The sequence below is a fragment of the Pipra filicauda genome, unplaced genomic scaffold (genome assembly GCF_003945595.2).
Source record: "Pipra filicauda isolate LSUMZ 115617 unplaced genomic scaffold, ASM394559v2 scaffold281_size1565311_pilon, whole genome shotgun sequence".
Classification (NCBI taxonomy): domain Eukaryota; kingdom Metazoa; phylum Chordata; class Aves; order Passeriformes; family Pipridae; genus Pipra; species Pipra filicauda.
The window spans coordinates 569,358-588,653 of record NW_024104400.1 but is presented as its reverse complement, the minus strand read 5'-3'; the positions used below and the strand labels follow the sequence as shown (position 1 = coordinate 588,653).

The following is a 19,296-nucleotide window of genomic DNA, read 5'->3' as shown; positions in this document are numbered from 1 at the left end:
CTGCAATAGGAATTAAGTGGACTTAACACCTTGCAGAGTTCATTCCACATGGTGTTGAAGTAGACCTTTGGTTTCAAATGCGTGAGCTTTCTGCTGCTTTATGCATTAAAAAGACCTGCTCCACCATGGCAAAATGAACTCTGGAAGAGCTTCCTTCCTTTGGCTCTTCCACAGGGATCTCTCCCATGAAGAGAAGCACCTCTTGTTCTGTTGAAGAGCTGAAAGAAATGTGTGATTAGAAATTACCTTCAAAAGCCTGTAAAGAATTTTGGGGCCACGCTGGTCCTAATGTGACAGACAGGATGAGCAAGCAAATAAAACAGAGCTTCAAGGATAAATTTTGTTGTGTAGGATGCTACTAGCTGAGCTATTAGGACAACAGCCACAGAAAACAATTCCACAGGTTACCAAGGTTTCAGTATTGGACTACATGAATTTCAGTTTTCCAGGCAAACTGGAACACACACACACTGGGTGGAGATTCCAATATACTTCCTATAAATCCCTCAGTCCCAGCACACAGCAGACTCTGTACAGCTCCAGGGTGGAGCCCCTCCTGTGATTACTTTAAACACTCCTGGACAAGATTTTAGAAAATATTCCCAAGGGTATGACAGGATACAAAAAGCTTGGAAACACTTTCTGGAATATCTCACGCAGCCCAAGAATATTTGCACATTGAGCAAAACAAAACCCTATTCAGCTTTTTTTAGTGCTTTATCTGAAGCAAGAGCAAATTTCAACCACGTAGCGCAGGACAGGGCATAAATCCACCTTTGGATGGGCCCTCTGATCACAATGCAAGGGGGGTTGTGCCCTTCCCAGCCTGAGCATCCCAGGAGCTCAGGAGGGAAAAGCGCTGCAGCTTGAACTAAATGCTGAGTCTCAAATTTTAGTTTTAATCTATGTCTGCATTTCTGCCTTTGTTGGCCATGTCTAATACATGCTATATTTGTATTTAATGGGCTTATTTGCACATGTGTTTCTGACCCTGGCCATGCACAGTAAAGGGCACTTAATTCACAGGAAATGAGCCACGGACTAAAAGCAAGTCACAATTCCACTTATAACAAAAAACCTGTAAGACGTAAGTACTTGCAAACCACTGACCAAACCCTGGAAAAGGCTCAGGAGGGGAATGAAAGCACTTGAACAAGGAAGCTTAGAGCTCTGACTTCCATCTTGGTGTCATTGATGGGCTTTGGACAAACAGGTAGAATTGTTTATCTGCATTTCAGTTCCTCATCAGTGATAACACCTTCTTCCACCCCCACATGTTCACATCAGAACCTCCCTGGGCAGGAGTTATCTGTCATTACACTCTGAACCAGTGCCTTGAACAGTAGGATGCTCCATTCGGTCTGTGCCTCTAAATACATGGCCGTGGATGTCCAAGCTTTACAAGTGAGAAATTTGGCTTTTGAGGAAGTGTCAGTCCCTCCTCACAGGGGAAACAAACCAGTACTGAGGTTAACTGGGAGCTGCAGTGGCTTCAGCAGCCAGGAGTCTGACTTGTGCCTTTCTCTCACTCTTGGGCTGTGCCTTGCTGTCCCTTTCATTATGTCAAGAAGCTGCTATTGGGCCACATGGGAAAGCAGCAAAATTATGGAGAGGGATAAAAAAATCTATTGTCCCACAGAGAGTTCATTTGTGGGACGATGGGGCCTAGAACATGTGGCCAAGAGCAGCATTTCTTAAGCCATCTTTGCTGCTGAAGTCCATGTACAACATCAGCTTCCACCTTTACCCAGCCCTCCATTCCAAGACAAAGAGCAATCAGAGCTGAGGTGGGAGAATTTCCATCTCATCACATTGAGTCTACAGGAACATAGAGGCTCTAAAGGAACCAAGGAACAAACCACCCTGCGCAGATGTCAAAGGAACTAAATTTTAGCAGAAACTTGGATGACAGTGTGAGCTGCTCTACAATCAGCTTGAGAGCAGCTGGAAAGGATGGTACATGATTTTTTTAGCATCTTTCATATGCAGGTTTTATCACAGCACAGGGCACAGAATGATCTGTTACAACAGTGACTCACCAATAAATGCAGCTTCCTATACTGACCTCCTGAAGCCTTGGTCACTGGAACCAATTATAATATGAATGGGAATAAAGATCACCTAGTGCTCTTTTCCAAAAGATTCACTTACTGCCTAAACCAGCCACGATGAACAGCAGGACTTGGGCCCGACATCCACTCCTGACTCAGCCAAGATAGCACACAAGTGGGAGATGCTGTCAGCAGGTTACCTGCCACCAGGATCAGCTGTAACAGTGCAGTAACAGGAGGCTGTATTGCACTTAACCACCATATAGGTTAAGGAGGAATACAGTCCTAATCAATGGCAGCATGTGCATTATTTACAAATACATTAAAACTGAATGCTGAAAATAGGGAGTCAGGTTTAAGGCAACGACTACCATGATGGAAGATGGCCACTAGGAGTGAAAGGAGGGAGAAAAAACGATCAGGCAAGTGGATTTTGAGAGAAGGTCATTGGGAGACCAGACAGCTCGCTGGTACAGCATGGAAAAAGCAGCCTGTGACAGCTGAGGAAGAACTCAGCAGGCAGCAAAAAGCACCTATGTGAGAGAGTCCTGTGGGCTTCCAAAATGGACTTCCTAACCAGCACTAGGGTTCAGTACAGGAAAAGACCAAGAGGCACATCCCAACTGGCAACTGTGCGAGCAGACTTCCCTTATTACATCTTGGACAAGCTGAGACGTAAAACATCCATCCAGAACCTTAGGAGAACAAACCTGAATGCCAGGGAAGAAGATTACCAGCTCTGGGTCTGGAGAACAAAAGGGTTATTGCCAAGCCCCAGTTAATTAGCAGCACACCATGTGGGTTTTGTTCACCTGAGATGTCTGTCTCTAGGATATTGGTACTGTGCAATATCATTCTCTACCCTCCAGGATTATATTCAGACTACATTATATAAGCACGTTTTTAAACCATGCAGAAGTAATCAAGTACTTAGAACATGATGTGAAATATTATCAGTAATTCACCAGCTTTTGCAGTAAAACCACTGAGATTAGCCTCTTTGATGATTTTTCCTATGCTCTACTTGTTTATTGGAAATTACTATAATAAATTGGTCACATTATAGCAACTAGAACTAGTTTAGTTACCCATAGTCTCCAAGCAGAAAGCTAATTTATATGGCAGACATACTGCGTGTGCACTGTTCTTGTATGTCACAGCTAAGTGTAACTCCCAAGTTCTGTCTTTCCATGCACATATCTAGTACACAGTTATACAAACACCCAAACAAACAGCAGAATTTACCACAGGTTTTTTACAACCACAATATTGTAAATTTCTTTTCTGCAATAGATGCATAGGTCATCCCTAGAAATACGGAATATTGTTATTGTTAAACTGTCAATAACAGCATAGAGACCAACTTTGGCATTTTCAAACACTGGGTTCCTTTGTTTTCACTCTGCTCATGTTATATTTTCCTAGCTGTTGCTCTGCTGAGGACACAGCGACACAGACAATTCTGGTGTGGTTTTAATGCCTCTTTCAGTGCTGTTTCCAGATACCATTTTGGCAGAACAAAGCCAGAACCCGAATGCCAGCATCTCCCATCTGTACCTTAACCAGCAAAAAATGTTTTCATGAACTAGGTACCTTCTTAGCTACAGCAAAACCCAGTGTAAAGCAGGTATAACAAAGGGGTTTTAACTTCACTGACAGAAGAGGAAGAGTATAAAAAGAGAATAAAGAACTGTATTTTCTCATGGAGTTATATCTGAAGATTTACATTAAATCGAGGATAGGCAGGGCTGAGAGCTGCCATTAGAGAAAGGCTGTGGCCATATTAAGAGACCAGAATGAAACATGGCAGAATCTCTAAAATTAAGGGAGGCCACACCTCCATTTGGCAGCTGTAACTGTGCTGAGAATAACTCCACTAGGATACATCATCACTCTGAAAGGCAGTGATTTCTTCCCAGGAAAACTCCTCTGTGGAAAACAATATCTCTTCTGTGTGCTTGTCCCCCACGAAGTATTTTGGGGAAATGAGTATCCCACTTGACAGACAAGGAATTCTAGGGAGAGATGCTTTAGTCAAGGTCACACAATGACTCACTGCTGAGGCTGCCCCTGCAGTTCATGCCTCACACACTCACATCCATTGTCTTTTACTAAAGGCAAAAGCCTTCTGGATTTTCAATAGTTACCAAATCAACCAGGTCATCTGCTTGGAGGAAAACGTCAAGGAACAGTGAAAAGCAATTCCCCTCTTGCAAAGAATACTCAGGATATTCCAGGTCCAAACAAAGAATGGAATGTCTGAATTGCTTGAGGAAGAGAAAATCAGGGTGGCTGTGGGTGCCCTCTGTGCACCTCACTTTGGCTCTGCTGACAGCAGAGCTTGCCCACAATCACGTCTTGGGCAAGGAAGAAGGATTGGCCTTGAAGCCATTGCATTCCTGAGACTCCATGGGAAAGACAGCACCCACTGCTGCAGAGGGAGCACCCCAGGCACAGACACAGCTGGCAGCTGAGCTCCACAGGAGCAACCCTGCCCCCAGGTCACGCCTTCTGAGCAGAAGGTTTGATTTTTGACTTATTCTTCATCCCACAGTCCAAGTGACATGCAGAGGAACCGGCACACTGACACCCCCTCTACATACAGGGGCACACTCAAACCTGCCATGCAGGGGATGCCTTCCCACACTGCCCCCCAGACCTACCACAGCAACCACCCACCATGCTGTCCCTGCAGAAACACTCCTCAAATACACCCCCTTACACACACACATTTGGACATCTCCAGGCACCTCCCTTCCACACAGACCCTGCACGGACCATATTCAGACGCAGCACATGAGCTCCCAACGCCCTCTCCACACACATTGCTCTGCAAGACCTCCCCAGCACTCACCTTCCACACACACAGCCCAACACACCTCTATACACTCCCTGAGCACAAACCCCAGGGCACACCCTGTGCATGAACACCCTGAAGAAATCCCAGCACCTCCTCTGCAATCAACCCTTCACAGACAAACGTATAAACCCCCAAATTTCACCAAGTGCAACCTGCTCAAAACACCCTTCTCCATGCAAAAGCCTTGTTCATTAACTCCCCTTCCTAAACATGCTCTGTGAACTTCCAACACCCCCCTCCACACACTCCAAGCACTAAAAACTCCCAGCACCCCGCCTTCCACACATCCATCATCCACACAGTGCCTGCACCCCAAACACCCCTCTCCACACACACCCAAGTCCCTGCACAGCCCTGACCACACCCCCGTGGGTTGTGCACACACACCTTGTGTGCATAATACCCCCAAAAACACCCCTATACCCAGAGTGCATAAATCCTTCCCACGCCCATTTGCACACCCACTACACGAACGCCTCAGCACCCCTCGCTTTTCCATTCAACCCCATCCACCCCGGCGGGAAACCCACATCCCTTCCCAGCCTCCCCCTGCACCCGTCGGGGACCACCCCTCGGCCCCCCAGCCCGGACAGACGTGGGGACACCCTCAGACAGCCCCCGAGCCATGGACACAGCCATGTCTGGCCGAGAGCAGACACACCCCTCCGGCTGCACATCCGCAGCCGAGCGAGCGCGCTGGGGACACCGCGGGGGTGTCACCGCCGGCCCCTCCCGCACCGCTCGGGAGGGGAAGGCGAGCGGGCAGGTTCAGCACAGCGGGGCAGAACCGTCCCTGCTTCTCGCCCGAGGAAATGTGACCTTATCGGCAGACCCGAGTGGTGCAGCCCCCTTCCCACCCCGCCTCCTCACTGCACCAGGCAGCGATGCTAATTACCTTCCTCCAGCTCATCCATGCTCCCGATCTTCCGCGACCCATCGATGGTGTAAATGTAACGGACTCCCTGAGGCAGATTAATGTTGTCGGACAGGGACCGGGTCAGGTCAGCCAGGAGGGCATCAAAACTTCGGAAGCGGTCAGAGGACACGGCATATACAATCCCCTTGAAGTAGCGGTCCCCGTTGCGATAGAAACGCACCTTCTTGGCTTTCTTCTCGTTACTCAGTGCCTGTAAGGTCCTGGTTCTGTAGAAGCTACAGTGAGCACTGTGAGTGGGGCTGGGCAACCCGTTCATCCGTGAGCCTCGCATGTTTCTGGACGCCTTGTCTCTTTCGTCAAAGTGTCCAAAATCAAGTTCCATAGTTTGGTGAACCCTAAAGATCTGAAGCTGAGCAGGAAGGAGATGGGGAGAGAAAGAGTGCAAAGAGAGGGGTTAGAACCAAGCAGAGCCACAAATTTCAGGGAAAACTGACACTAATGCAAAGGCTGTGTGTGGAGCAGGACAGATGCATTTGGGAAGAGCCCCCTCCCCTGACCCAGATTTGTATCGATTCCGGGGACTGAGAGTAGGAGGGGTCCTCGCATTTTGAAAAAGATCCAGCTACTGGGGGCAGGGAGCTGTCTGTTCCTGCACCTGGGAGTTTTCAAAGTGCAGTAAATTGGGACTTGGGGCCAAAGAGATACATGGCAATCACAACTCTGCCCCAAAACCTCATCTGAACACCAGTTGGCAATGAATTAAACCTCTGAGCCCTGGGAGGTTTCCTTTGGCAACAGGAAACAAGGAGATCCCAGTAAGTCAGCCCTTCAGTCTGTCGAATCATGGAAGGACCCAGAGCATCTGAACGTTTAACATTAGAATAAACTGGCATTTATGAAAGAATGGTCACAGGGGAATAAGCAGTTTCTTTGTGACAGCCTGTTCAATAAGGGTTAGCAATGAGATCCAGCCCACCCTTCCCCCTATCCGCAGCCCCCTCCTAGCCCATCAATCAATTCCCAGGACCAGCCTACATCTCTGAGAAAAAAATGACTGCAAAGAAAAATCTGTCATTGAAACGCAGCTTCGGTAAGCTCTTTTCAGCCTCATTCTCCTCTGAATTGCATTTTTGCTCCCGTTTAATGAGAAGGAGAAAATAAAGGGGCTATGTCCACCTCCCCCTTCCAGCCCTAAGTGATTTAATTGCTGGAAGTGCCCGTGCCCCAGGGACACGCCGCCCCGGCTCCTCACCTTTCATTGTTCTGAGTACGGGGGCTCCCAGCACAGAAAAGCTTAGACTGGAGCTGACACCCAACAAGAAGGAATTTTGCACAGTCTCTAGTTTATGCTCAAGAACAACCTTCCTCCCGCACCAAACCCCAACACAAAAGGAGAAGGAACCCTCCAACCCTGCAATAGAGACCTTTCCACTCCCTCAGCTCAGTCAGGAACGTGCAACTCACGTATGTTGCTTGCATGTTAACACGGGGCTGAAAGGGGATTTACACCAGTACTTGGCAGCTAGGTATAAATCTAGGAAAAGCTGTTGCTATCTCTTCCCCACCCCTTACATTTGCCAGAACGAAGCTCCTTCCCTGAATTTTACAATGTCAGCGCGACCTGTGCAGGAAAAAAATCATTGTGCCCAGTCTGCAGTGAAGCAGATGACAATACAGCCCATCTGCAGAGAAACCCCAAGCTGGGAACATTTGCCCCACGATGCCAGTTAGGGTAGATTCAGTCTGGTGTCATGCACTGAACAATGAAACATCCAAGCAACTTCGGGAATGAATCAGAGGATGCAGGGGGTTTGATTTTTAAAATGAACTGCAGATGCTGTAAGGCACTAAGAAAAGATTCCTCCTTTCTGTTACTTTTCTGCATGCAAGTCACTCAAAAAAGCTCTACTCACCGGTTTTCAGCGCTCAGGGTGGAGATGCTGAGAGAAAGAAAACCAGGCTCACTCTGCCTTTGTTGTCTGAGCTCCAAGCAAGAAATTCCTGCCAGGGTGGATGAGACGCCTCCTAGGTCCTAGTGCCTTGCTCCATCCCTTCGCGGTAACTTTGCCTCAGTGATTTTTACTCTCACCATCAGTAGCCTGCTTGTAGTCTGTGTTTGAGGGTAAAACGGTGTGTTCATTCCAGCTCTGGATAGGTTAACAGATGGGTAAATAAAATGTCTAAAAGGGGCAAGTTTGGGGGTGATGTTTGGAAAGATGAGAATGTCCCCTTGGATCCAACTGCACCAAGAAAGCATCTGGTCCCACAAAAAAAAAAAAAAAAAAAAAAAAAAAGAGGAAAAAGAAAAAGATGATGGGACTGATGCCCCAATACTACAGGATCAGCAGTACAGGAGGGTCATGGCTACAATCCTGCAGTGTGGTACAGTGCTGGCACAAGATTCCAGTGCGTTTGGAAGGCAACTAAGAAAAGCATAGACCGGTGGAACTGGGCACAGTCCTGCTCCTGTACTGGTTTTACACAGCATTCCTGGTTTACACTGGCAAGCAGAAAGGGAGGGTTCACTTGCTGGTTCTGCATGAGGTGCCCCTGAACTCTTTTTCTCTGTTAATATTGGACACAAGCCAAAGCCAGAGCGCTGAATCCCAGTTCATTCAAATCCCTGGGAGATTCAGGATGGAGTCATTCGACACAAGCTTAACCAAACAGATCCAATGTGGTTCATATCTCAAATTATGAGAAGTTTATTTTTCAATTTCCACCGCAGGAGGACCCAGCTGTTACAAAATTGTGCTGGGTTCTTCCTCTGACAGCAAAATCTTTCACCTGCTTTCTGGGTGGAGATTTCTATCCTGCAGTTAGAAGAGCAGCACAACTAACCCTGCTCCTAACCCCATGGGTGCTGGGCCCCACCTTTATTTTAGAAAAGAATGGGATTTGGAAATGGGAATCTTCCCATCTGTAGAAGGAAATCTTTCCTAACAACGCTGTGTCTGTTTCTAGTGAAAACATCAGATGTTGTCATTTTGGCACATCACAGCAGTATCACATTTACACAGAAGAAGTTGGTATTTATTCCAGCTTTGTCTGCCCTGTACATGATAGTCCAGGCAACACTGACACAAACCCACTGAGAGCTTGTCTTTGTCTGCCAGCAGCTTTCACACATGACATTTGGAAAAAGTTTCTTATTCCGTGAAACCACCCTTTTATTCAAAGGCTCCCATGCATCCTCTGCTAAAGCTCTTGGCTGCTCCCTTATGTGCGTGGTGGGATCACTGCAGAGGAGAACATGGGGAAGAACAGGGTCTGTGCTCTCCAGGGTATATTTCTGTAGGTCTCTGGATCCAGTTGCAAGAGGTATGTGGGACTTCAAGCCTTCTCTATTCCAAATTAGATAATTCCTGGCCATTCATCACCATGAGCTTAATCTGTCCAGGATTAACAATTCTTTCCTTTACCACAATACTGCTGTAAATATAAATTTATCCATGCTTTAAAAATTTGCCAAAGATATAAATCATTATGCATGTGCCAAGTACAGTAATGGGAAAAATAGAGAAAAGCAGACCAAATTCAGTCCTCAGTGGCACACAGAGCTTCGACAGAGAAGCAGCACACTGTTTGAGATGATGTCTAAGGATCTGGATACTACCCCAGGGTGACGGATACTACCTGGCAGGGTGATGTAAACCCAGTGGAATTGTACCACAATGTATTAATCTCCCAAGTTTGACAAGTTCTGAGGACAGCAATGAGTGTCAAACAGCATTAACAGATGGCTCTTGACTTCTTTCTACATCCGAGACCATACCTGCTGGTGAGATGCAGCATGTCTGTATGGACATAACTGCTCAGGACATTCTCAGGAGCTTTTTGAAGCACAGGCACTTCCTTTGAAAAGCAGAATTACTCCAGCAAGAGAACTTCTATTTGTCCCCAGCTGAAGGATAAGGTTTTTATAGCAAAGAATGGTTATGCTCTTGGGCAAAACCTCGAGTTACTCCTAAATGGTGCCCCAATCACCTTCAGTACAATTGTCCTTCTTTAATCCTTCCAGAAGACCAGAGGGATCTCAGCAGTCAGAGCATCATCAGAGGTGAAGAGCCCCAGAGCCAAACTGATTTCACATGTTCTCAGTGAAATCACACCACACTTGCTTCTCTTGAAGTGAGAACAGGATCATCTCATGCTACAGACACTGGCACAGAAACAAGCAGCTCTTTCTTGACAAATGCAAGGGCCTGCTCCTGACTTCATTTCTGTTGGTCAGGCACAAGAGCTCCTTCACTGGCCTTAAGGAGTTAATGCTAGTCAAAACCTATTTACATCAGAAGAGACTCACCCTCTGAGACACCATAATCTAAACAATCTTAGGCAGCATGAGTGATGGAGAATTGGAAAGAAAATTCTTCTCCCCATCAATAATTTCATCTAGCTGTAAAGGAAAGAATAAATTTAGCTCTTCGGATTAAATAATCAGCTTTAAATCAAGTGAATCATCTTTCCTCCAGAACGTTAACATTTAGACTTTTGCCTGTGTAACTAAATCCGTATAAAGACATGTTTGTTGACATTGCTGAGCAACTGTGACACTTTGGAAAGGGACAGACTACAGGTAAAAAAGGGTATGCTTTGTGCTAATTTCTTCACATGCATCTAGAAAATCTAGTTTCTAGCATCATGAGAAGTTGCAGTCTCAAGTACTCTATGCCAATGCTCAGTTACTTTGCTATGCAGCTTCCTGACTTCTATAAAAAACTGTATCTGATAGCCCAACACATTTTCTGAACAGAATATAAGTTAGGGTGATAGGTAGCCAAGGCCTGGCTGTATCACAGATGAGAACTATGGAAAAATCAAGTGGTCACTGCTTTTGGAGGAAGTCTTGGATCAACATTTTCTAGTCAGTCTATTTAGAAGCACATGTTTAGCTACATTTCTTATTTTAACCTCTGTTCTTCTGGACTGCTTTGAAATTGTCATCCCCGATCACCGCTTTCAAAGCTTTGCTTGATGTGAACCTACACACTGAAACCCTCTGAAATGACAAATTACTGTTTCAGGGCTCTGCCAAATGTGTCAAGGCACTGATGACTGAGAGCTCATAAAGCCAGTGGCTCAGTCTTGACCCTGTAGAGCAACAGCCTTTAAATCTGAATCTTCAAAAGAGCTGAGAGTTCATCGAAGAATTATCCTATATCAGACTATAGAGTTAAGTTTCTCCTACATAATACTGTGAGCTAATAAGCAACGGGGACTTGGCAAACTTTCACCACATAACATTTGTTTCCTTTGGAGATTTATTTTTATAGGGACCACACACATCTGCAAGTCTTTTATATAGCAATGCTTGAGAGCCAATGTCAGCCCAGCTGCTGGGGAGAGAAGGGTGGAGGAACACTCCCAGAGCACAGGTTCCCCACTCCAAGCCTTGTAGCCATCTGCAGAGGCTGTTCAGACCTTGAACTCAGAGGACTGGACCCTTTTCAAAGCCTGAATCACTGGAAGCCCCGGGGAGAAGAAGGGACAAAGTTTTCAGTCTGAGGAAGGAGGAGAGGGTGGAAGAGAAGCTGGGCTCCAAGGCCACCTCCAGCAGCTGTCAATGCAGGACTCTGTGTCCCACAGCACCAGTGACTCCTGGGTGAGACCTGTCACTCCTCCCCGAGTCAGAGCATTTGTGCTGCAGCCCCACACCCTTGGCAGATGCCCTCAATCTAAGCAGATGACCTCAGATAAGCTCCTGCTGAAACTGGGGAAATGGAGTCCTTTACATCCCCTGAGGGATCATGGGGAAGCAAGCTGCAAGGGAAAAGGCCATTTCCTGTGCTAAGTATCTGTAATCAATGCAGCTCAATGAACTCACCCAAGATATTCCCAACACATAGCAGAAAGCATTAAGACCCACAACAGTCATTCAAAAGAAAAATACCTTTTGCTCTAGATCTCTTCTGGCTCCATCTCCTCTCTACTACAAGCAAACCACCACAATCAATAAATCTTTCCCAGCTGAAAACAAAGTCCCTGATAGCAGAAAACAAAGCACCTCCACCCCATGGTATTTTGGGTAAACCCTGCCAGACCCAGTGAGTTCCATGAGTCAGATTTTGGTGGCAGAACAATGGCACATCAATTTGCAAAGCTTGCAGAAAGCCATGGCAATGCTGCCACTTGCATTGCCTGTACCCTGGGGGACATGCAGAACCTCACTGAGGTTGTCAGTACATTTTTGCTGACCAAGTCATGGATGATATATGGACTGTGAGTCCCAGCCAAGGTCATGACAAATAGAGCAACAAAAAATCCAGTTTTTTCCTCTTTCTAAGGTTGTCCATGGGCTGCACCATAGTAGTTAGGAGATTCGTGACCAAGAATTTAACTTCTTGATAATTTCATTTTATACAGTAATTCTAACTGAATACCTGATTGTCAGCCTCTCTCAAAATGCCTGCTGAATGTAACATTGGCTTGAAGGACTTTCCTGATGGAATATTAAGTGATAGAAAGGAAAATCCCATCAAAGCCATCACAGGGGATCATGTCACATTCAAGATGGAAATGGAAGATATTTCCTTTCAAACACAGATCCTTTCTGTCACTCTGAAGGCAGTGACAGTGGAGTCAGGTGACACTGGGGGAACATTTGTAGAAGATAACCAAAGAGCTCATCTTATAAGCTTAGAAATCACAACAAACCATTTCAGAAGTTGTTTTCCATGAGAGACTTCCCCTCAGTACACTTGGTGAATGTCATCCCAGACCAAACCCAACACAGGCTGTGGGTTTAGCCACGTCAGTGTCACAGGAAAACACCTTCTCATTACCAAATAGTGAAGGCATTCCCAACAGAAGCCAAAAGATGCCTTTGGTGGCCTTAGGAGACATAAGAGCTTTTGAGCTCTGATATTCAGCATGAAATCAGGCAAAGGCTAGAGGCCAAAGGAGGGCAAATTACACCAACCTGGAGTTCTCACAGCCTATCTGGGGCTCATTTTGAACTTTGAAATTACAAGCACTTCTCAGATCCACACAACCCAACACACTGCCCGCAGTAGTAGTAGTCTTGTTTCAATCAGAGCACACACACCTTCCTGGGAGAAGGCTCACACTCCGGCACAGCCTGTGTTTATGCCAGCACATCTGGCTTCTGGCAGCAGAGCACGGGTGCTGGAAAACTCCCAGGGTAGCTGCAAGGCCCTAAGGAAACCTGTCTCTTGGCAGGAGATGAGTAATCAGTGTTTAGAGTGCGGATTCTGGCTGAGCTCAGCTGTTGTGTAGAAGCTTTGAGCTGTCAGCTACACGGTAGGAGTAATTGTCATTCAGCTTGCTCACCTCCTTCCCCCAGCAGTAACAGCTGAGAGAGAGAGGCAGCTCGAAGGTTTCTGCACTCTCCAGAAGAGGGGAGAGTAGGTAAAGAATGGTTTTGTGCCTGTGTTTTACTGTTTTCAGAGGATGGTTCCAATCTGTTTTATCCTAAAAATTCACAGAGAACACTAATAGATGGTGATTTCTCCATGGCAGCGGATATTCCTTAGCTATTTTGCTATTGTTCTTCAGGCACACATATCACCTACCTACAATAAACTATTGATAATCGTTGCTTTGCATCTGTCTTGGGCGTTTAAAACATTGAAAACAATTAATTTAGCTACATTAAAAGAAAAACTTATCAGCTCAAGGTCTCATGCAAATCAGGAGCACACTGAAAGACCATTGTTTAAACATCAATGAACTGGGGTCTCTTGTCTGCATAGCTGCAGTCTCTGACTCCAGGGAGACACAGACTCATCGGACAGAACAATAAAACACTGTCATGTACAAGGTCAGCACTGACACCTTCAGTCCCCTTTCTCCAGCAAGGAGCCCACGCTGCAACCTCTGCCTCAAACTAAACCAAAACTGATACTTCTCCCACGATTACTGCCAGGCTCTGTAAAGCTGGGTCTTGCACACAGCAGCCAGCAACACCCTGCTTGTTTCTAGTACAAGGCACCTTGAGCACGGTGAGCACGGGAAGGATACTGGTTCCCAACATGTGCTGACATGCAAAGCCCTGTTCCTAGCAGCTATTGAGGTATTCAGGGATTTTAGATACTGCTTGGGAACCTACAAAGAGCTCTGAGTATATGTTTTATCTTTAAAGCAAAGTGTATGGAAACACAGTATTGAAACACTTTGACTTCTAAATAGCTGTATTTCAAGTACTGAAACTCTGATCTGAACTTCTGCAGCTCTTCCCTTGCTCCCTCCATGCATACCAGAGTTGTGCTGACAAGTGAGACATGGCTTCAGGCAGTCCTCCTCCTTGTCTCCTCATTGTGACCATCAAGAAATTAAGCGTGGGGCATCGTTAATGTCCCTGAACAGACTCACTCGAGAGAAGCATCATCCAGCAGGGAGACAATGACTATAAGTGCTTTGATACTCACCTTTTAAGGAAAAATAATATTACCATTTTATCTTTTGAACATCTGCAGCTTGTTGAAAACAAGTCCTTGTTTAACACTGCAGGGGAGTACTAGATCATAGTTTAGAGGCTGTTGGACAAGAAGCTGACATCAGAAACTGATTCTGATGTTATTTTATCCTTAGATTATGCAGGTTCTGCTCATTAAAAAGCCTTCCCAAGATAAAAAGGTATTACACACTGCTCAAGATTTTCTGTTCTTCCTCTTTAGATGCAATTCCCAGCGTGGAAAACTTTGTGAACCACACTATAATTGAACAGGAGAATGAGAACCATATCAGAACATCAGGACTAGTACCCCAAAGTTTGGATCGAGGAGAAACTCCTTGTCTGAAGGTGTAATCAACTAAATTTCTGATTCCATGAGCTCTCAAAGGGTTTACCCTACATCAGCTATGTAAACACTCATATTGAGCAAGGATACAGATGTTCAGGCACCAGGTAAAGCAGGTTTCAATTTCAGACTCAGTTCTGAGCTGTCATCGGTCACCTCTGAACTGGAGCCAAAAGGCAGCTACTGCAGATGCTTGGAAGCCACAAAGAACTGTGGCTGTTTCCTGTGACTTCAAACTCCAGAGAAACAAGCCCTAGAACCGCTCAATGTTTAGTGTGTCAACAGGACCTGCTCTCCCTTCTGTGTGGATTTGAGGACAGTCCTTACATGGGATGCACAGGGCTAGTGGCTCAAGTCAGAAAACCAACTGATGAAATGCTGTGGTAGTGAAAAAAACCCCCAGAGATCGGTTTCAATCCTGGCTAGGATTGAAGAAAGGATATCAAGTGGCAAACTGACTTGACCAAGGGCCCTGTGGGCTGTAACCACAGTCCTCTCTTCCATTAGCATCAGCTAAACTACAAAGGTGAGGGCCCTTCTGCAGCAACAGACCTCAGCCCCCAGTGTTGTGTGTACATGAAGTCCCAGCAGAACGTCCCCATCCCAGCTTTATACCACGGGATAATGGTATATTATTATACAATTGCTACTCCACTACTTTCTCCCAGAGAAAAGCGGAGCAGCTGACTGCAGCCCCACTACAGGAACAGGGTACAGCCACAAACACTGTTCTTTGTATCCATTAAATGCTTTGCTGCTCCAAGTTAAAGGTTTATTCTGTTTCCAATTAGAAATCCAAACTCTTTGTTGGATTAGATGACTTTCACTGTCTAGGCAACCAAACAAATATTTTCAGTTTGATCCTTGTGTTTATTAACCCTGAAAGCACATGGAGCACTCTGCTCAAACACCCCATTCTCCAGTTTAACTGAAGGCACACACAACATGAAGAGCCTGCACGTCCCCCCGGGCATGGTCATGACTCGTTTCACTGTGGTCACCCTGCAGCCATCCAGGCCTCAGCTCTGCTGACTGGCCCAAATAGCCAGTTTGTGGGCTAAGGCTGTAGACATTACCCTGACAGGGAGTTATGAAAGGCAGTGCTTGTCTCGCTTCTAGCCCACACCAGTCATCAACAGGCTGGTTCATGCCCGAGATCTTTTCATTCTCTTTTTTCATGGCACTCTTCCCTCTCTTCACTGTGGGATACCCATGTTAGGCTTCCTTCCTTGTCCCTTCCACAGAGAGGAGACATGGAGAGGTGTTTGGTTGTGCTCCCTGCAGTGCAAATCACGTCACACACACTCCCACGGATGCAGTGGCATCACTGCACGCTGTTGGCTCCCTCTGAGTCTGGCAGATGTGGCAGGAAATATTCGTGAGGCACCAAACGCCGTGCGAGTCCAGCGCCCAGAGGGTTCCTCCCCCGTGCCCCGCAAAGCAGCACAGGCGTGCGGGTGCCCATGTGAGCTCGGGTGCTGGCCCGCTGATGCCGGGAGCCACCTCCCTGTGCCGCGGGTGTCTGCGAGGTGGCAGCGATGCCACCTCGTGGTGACACTGAGCAGCAGGATCGGGAACAGCGGTCCCGGCTCGGGCGCTGAGCGGCTCGGAGCTGCTCACGGCAGCGCTGCCGGGTGCCGGGACACGGGAGGAAGGACAAGTGGGGACGAGAAGCAAACACCGCACTGCACTAGCAGCGCTGCTGCAGCTGTGAGCCATGAAATCCCCCAGGAAGGACTTGCGGGAACAACAGTTAGTCCATCTGTGTATAAATTTCTATGGCAAGAAAGAAATTAGTCCCCTCTTCTTTCATCCCCTTGGCATGGCAGCAAGAAGCCAGGAAAGATCCCGGCTTTTTGGGATGGTGATATGCAAGGCCAGTGCAAGCTCTGAAGGGTGTTCGCTGCCCCCCAACCCTGTGAGCTGTAGAATCATGGAATCGGAATCATTATAAAATCATAGAATATCCTGAGCTGGAAGGGACCCATCAGTCCATGGAGGTCCATGGTGGAGCAGAGATCCACCTGCAGCCCGTGGAGGACCCCACACTAGAGCAGGGGGATGTGCCCAAAGGAGACACAGAGAAGCTCATGGAGGACTGTGTCTCATGGGGTGGACCCCACACTGGAGCAGGGAAAGAGTGGGAAGAGGAAGAAGCAACAGAGACAATGTGTGATGAGCTGACCACAGGCCCCATTCTTTATCCCCCTGCACCATTCCGGGGGAGGAGCTGGAGAAAATCACAAGTGAAGCTGAGCCTAGGAAGAAGGGAGGGGTGGGGGAAAGGTATTTCATTATTTGCTTGTATTTCTCACTACCCTACTCTGATTCGATTGGCAATAAATTAATTTCCCCAAGACAAATCTGTTTTGCCCATGACAGTAGTTGCTGAGTGATCTCCCAGTTCTTATCTCAACACATGAGCCTTTCATCTTATCTTTCTCCCCCTGCTCAGCTTCTCTCAAATCATTTTGAATGGTTAGTCAGGCCTGGACTGCTGCTTCCCAGCAATAATGCAGATAGATCTATACACACCTTTCTGTTTTTACCATCCCTAAAGGGGGAAAGGAACACAGACATATTCTTGGTTTTGCCTCAGAGGATCAGAAACAGAACACCCCTTGCTTGAACTATACTAACTTATCATTTGAACTATTTCAGGGAAAGCAAGCTCCAGAGATGGAATTTTAGCTTAGTCAATATTGCATTGGAACATTAGCAGCTTATGTGAGTCAAGTCAGACCAACTGAAGGCTTTGCAAAGCTAATTATAATTTGATTCATGTGACCCATTGGGTGATAGCAAGACACCATTTCAAATTAGAACAGATACGAGGAACAGTCTCCCTAAACGACAACACAGCTTTCTTCCCTTTAATGCAGGGTCTGCAGACAACTGGATGAAGGTCTTACAAAACACTTGAAGAAAACAGGTTATCTGGTACTTTACCTTTTGATCCCCTTTCGTAGGTGTTCCCTTCGCTACCCCAGTCGGCAGCAGTTAAATGCGGTACCAGCAGATGGCAACTCCAGAAGCGTTTCCGTTTCCAGCAACTGTCCGACCCACCCGCGCTGTCCGAGCCACGCGGCTGCCAAAGCCACGCGGGGCAGCAGCGTGGGCAGCCCCAGGCATCTGCTTTCCTGCCTCAGCAAGGCAGCAAGAGGACCTGATGAGTTCTGCGTCATCGCAATTAAATGAGGAGCTCTGGAGGAGCTCCGAGGCGAGAGGGAACACCTGGGTGTTTTAGTCTCTGCAGCAGAGACACCTTCGTGGTATTCCCCCAAATACCCGTTTCATCAGCTTTTAACTCGCTCCATAAAATTCTAACTAGCTTCTCAGTGCTAACACGGGGGATGCTCACACCAGATGCACGTGGTCACTGATTGCTGTGCCTTAGCAGTGCCAGAGCCTCCCTGCTCACTTCCACACCCTTGCTGAAGGTTGATGCAAGTGGTTTCCTTTGAGCAGTGCTGTTCAAAGCGCAGCACAAACCCCCGTGCACGCAGCCCATTTTCTCAAGTCCCCATGCCCAGGGTTTCCTTTGAGCTGGCTCCAAAAGAGCTCCTACTTCACGCAGTGAATTGCAGTGAGCTGCTGTTCAGGCGTCTTTCCCTCTTCCTCCAACAACTCGTGATTAGGGTTTACATGCAGAAAACATTTTCAATGTTGCATTAAGCATTCAGAGCCTTCCCGGATTTTCAAAGGCTGTTACAGAGCCGGTCTGATGGTCCCTGCAGAGTTGATGTGCTCCCTGTTTTGGAGGAGCAAGGCTTGCCCAGAGCCACAGGACCAGGGTACCTAGGGACATACCAGAACCCCAAGGACTGAAGCTAGAGCACAAATTCAGACCAGCCACAACCCCCACGTTTTTCCTCCATGTTTCTGTCATTGGCTCAGCTCTGTACTGAGAAAGAGCCCAGCACAATATGCCTGCTGACTGTGCCTTACCAGCCCAGCCTACACAGAGCACACAAGAAATACCTGCTCAGATTAAAGTCCACACTGTTCTTGAGCCTGTGCTTCTACATTTACAAAGGGGAGAATTTGGATCTGAAACTGAGGAGACTGCTCAGTCTCCCCAGCACTCAAACAGACCTCAAACACAGGCACATGCTTCACCAACATGAGTTTTCCTGAGAAGGGATGAAAAATTGAATGATATCCCTCCAGAGGGTACTAACAGACCAGGGCAAACACATATGGAAGGACTACTTCAAGTGACCATTTTGTAGTCATTAAAGGGGATATGAGTGACCTGTCTAGTGAGGGATGAGATTACAGCAACATCCAGCTAATTAGTAGGGTAGAAGGCAGGAGGTCCCATTCACTGAACTACTGATTGAGCTGGTGCTTTTAATTAGGCACTGAGTTGATGTGCTGGAGGGCTGCTTTCCACTCCCTCACCCAGGACAGAGATTAGCAGTAGTTTTATGTTAATTTATGTTGGCTGAAAAGCTGGTGATTTTAGGAGACATTTGGATTTCAGGGAGGAACTGCTTATTAATATTCATCTCAGCTCCTATAAATATATTTCTAATCCACTACAGGATTTAGTGGGACGGGGATGTCAGATATGTCACCGCACACGTTGAATTGGTTACAGAGCAGGGGTCAGGTTGGGTCAGGTGGGTGTTGGAGCAGAGTGAGCCTGTGCTGTGACAGGTTGGATGCCAGCTCACAGCTGTGTGACATGGATGGTGGCATGTCTGTGGCATTTCTGCTACAGTGATAGGAGCTGGACAAGTC

General features: G+C 46.9%; 1 protein-coding gene across 5 annotated transcripts in view; it reads right to left on the bottom strand.

Moving 5' to 3' along the window:
• DCX (doublecortin) overlaps positions 1 to 17,597 on the bottom strand; it is a 91,368-nt gene extending 73,771 nt beyond the window's left edge. Inside the window, exons 1-3 of one of the 5 annotated variants that reach the window (XM_039382688.1) lie at positions 17,500 to 17,588; positions 7,702 to 7,898; positions 5,807 to 6,197 (exon numbers count right to left, since the gene is read on the bottom strand). In XM_039382688.1, the coding sequence (XP_039238622.1) occupies positions 5,807 to 6,170 (364 nt within the window). In that variant the 5' untranslated portion in view covers positions 6,171 to 6,197; positions 7,702 to 7,898; positions 17,500 to 17,588. Of the gene's footprint in view, positions 1 to 5,806; positions 6,198 to 7,701; positions 7,899 to 17,499 lie in introns of all 5 variants that reach the window. The other 4 variants (XM_039382689.1, XM_039382690.1, XM_039382691.1 and 1 more) reach the window with 4 other exon arrangements.
• Positions 17,598 to 19,296: the final 1,699 nt, after the last annotated feature.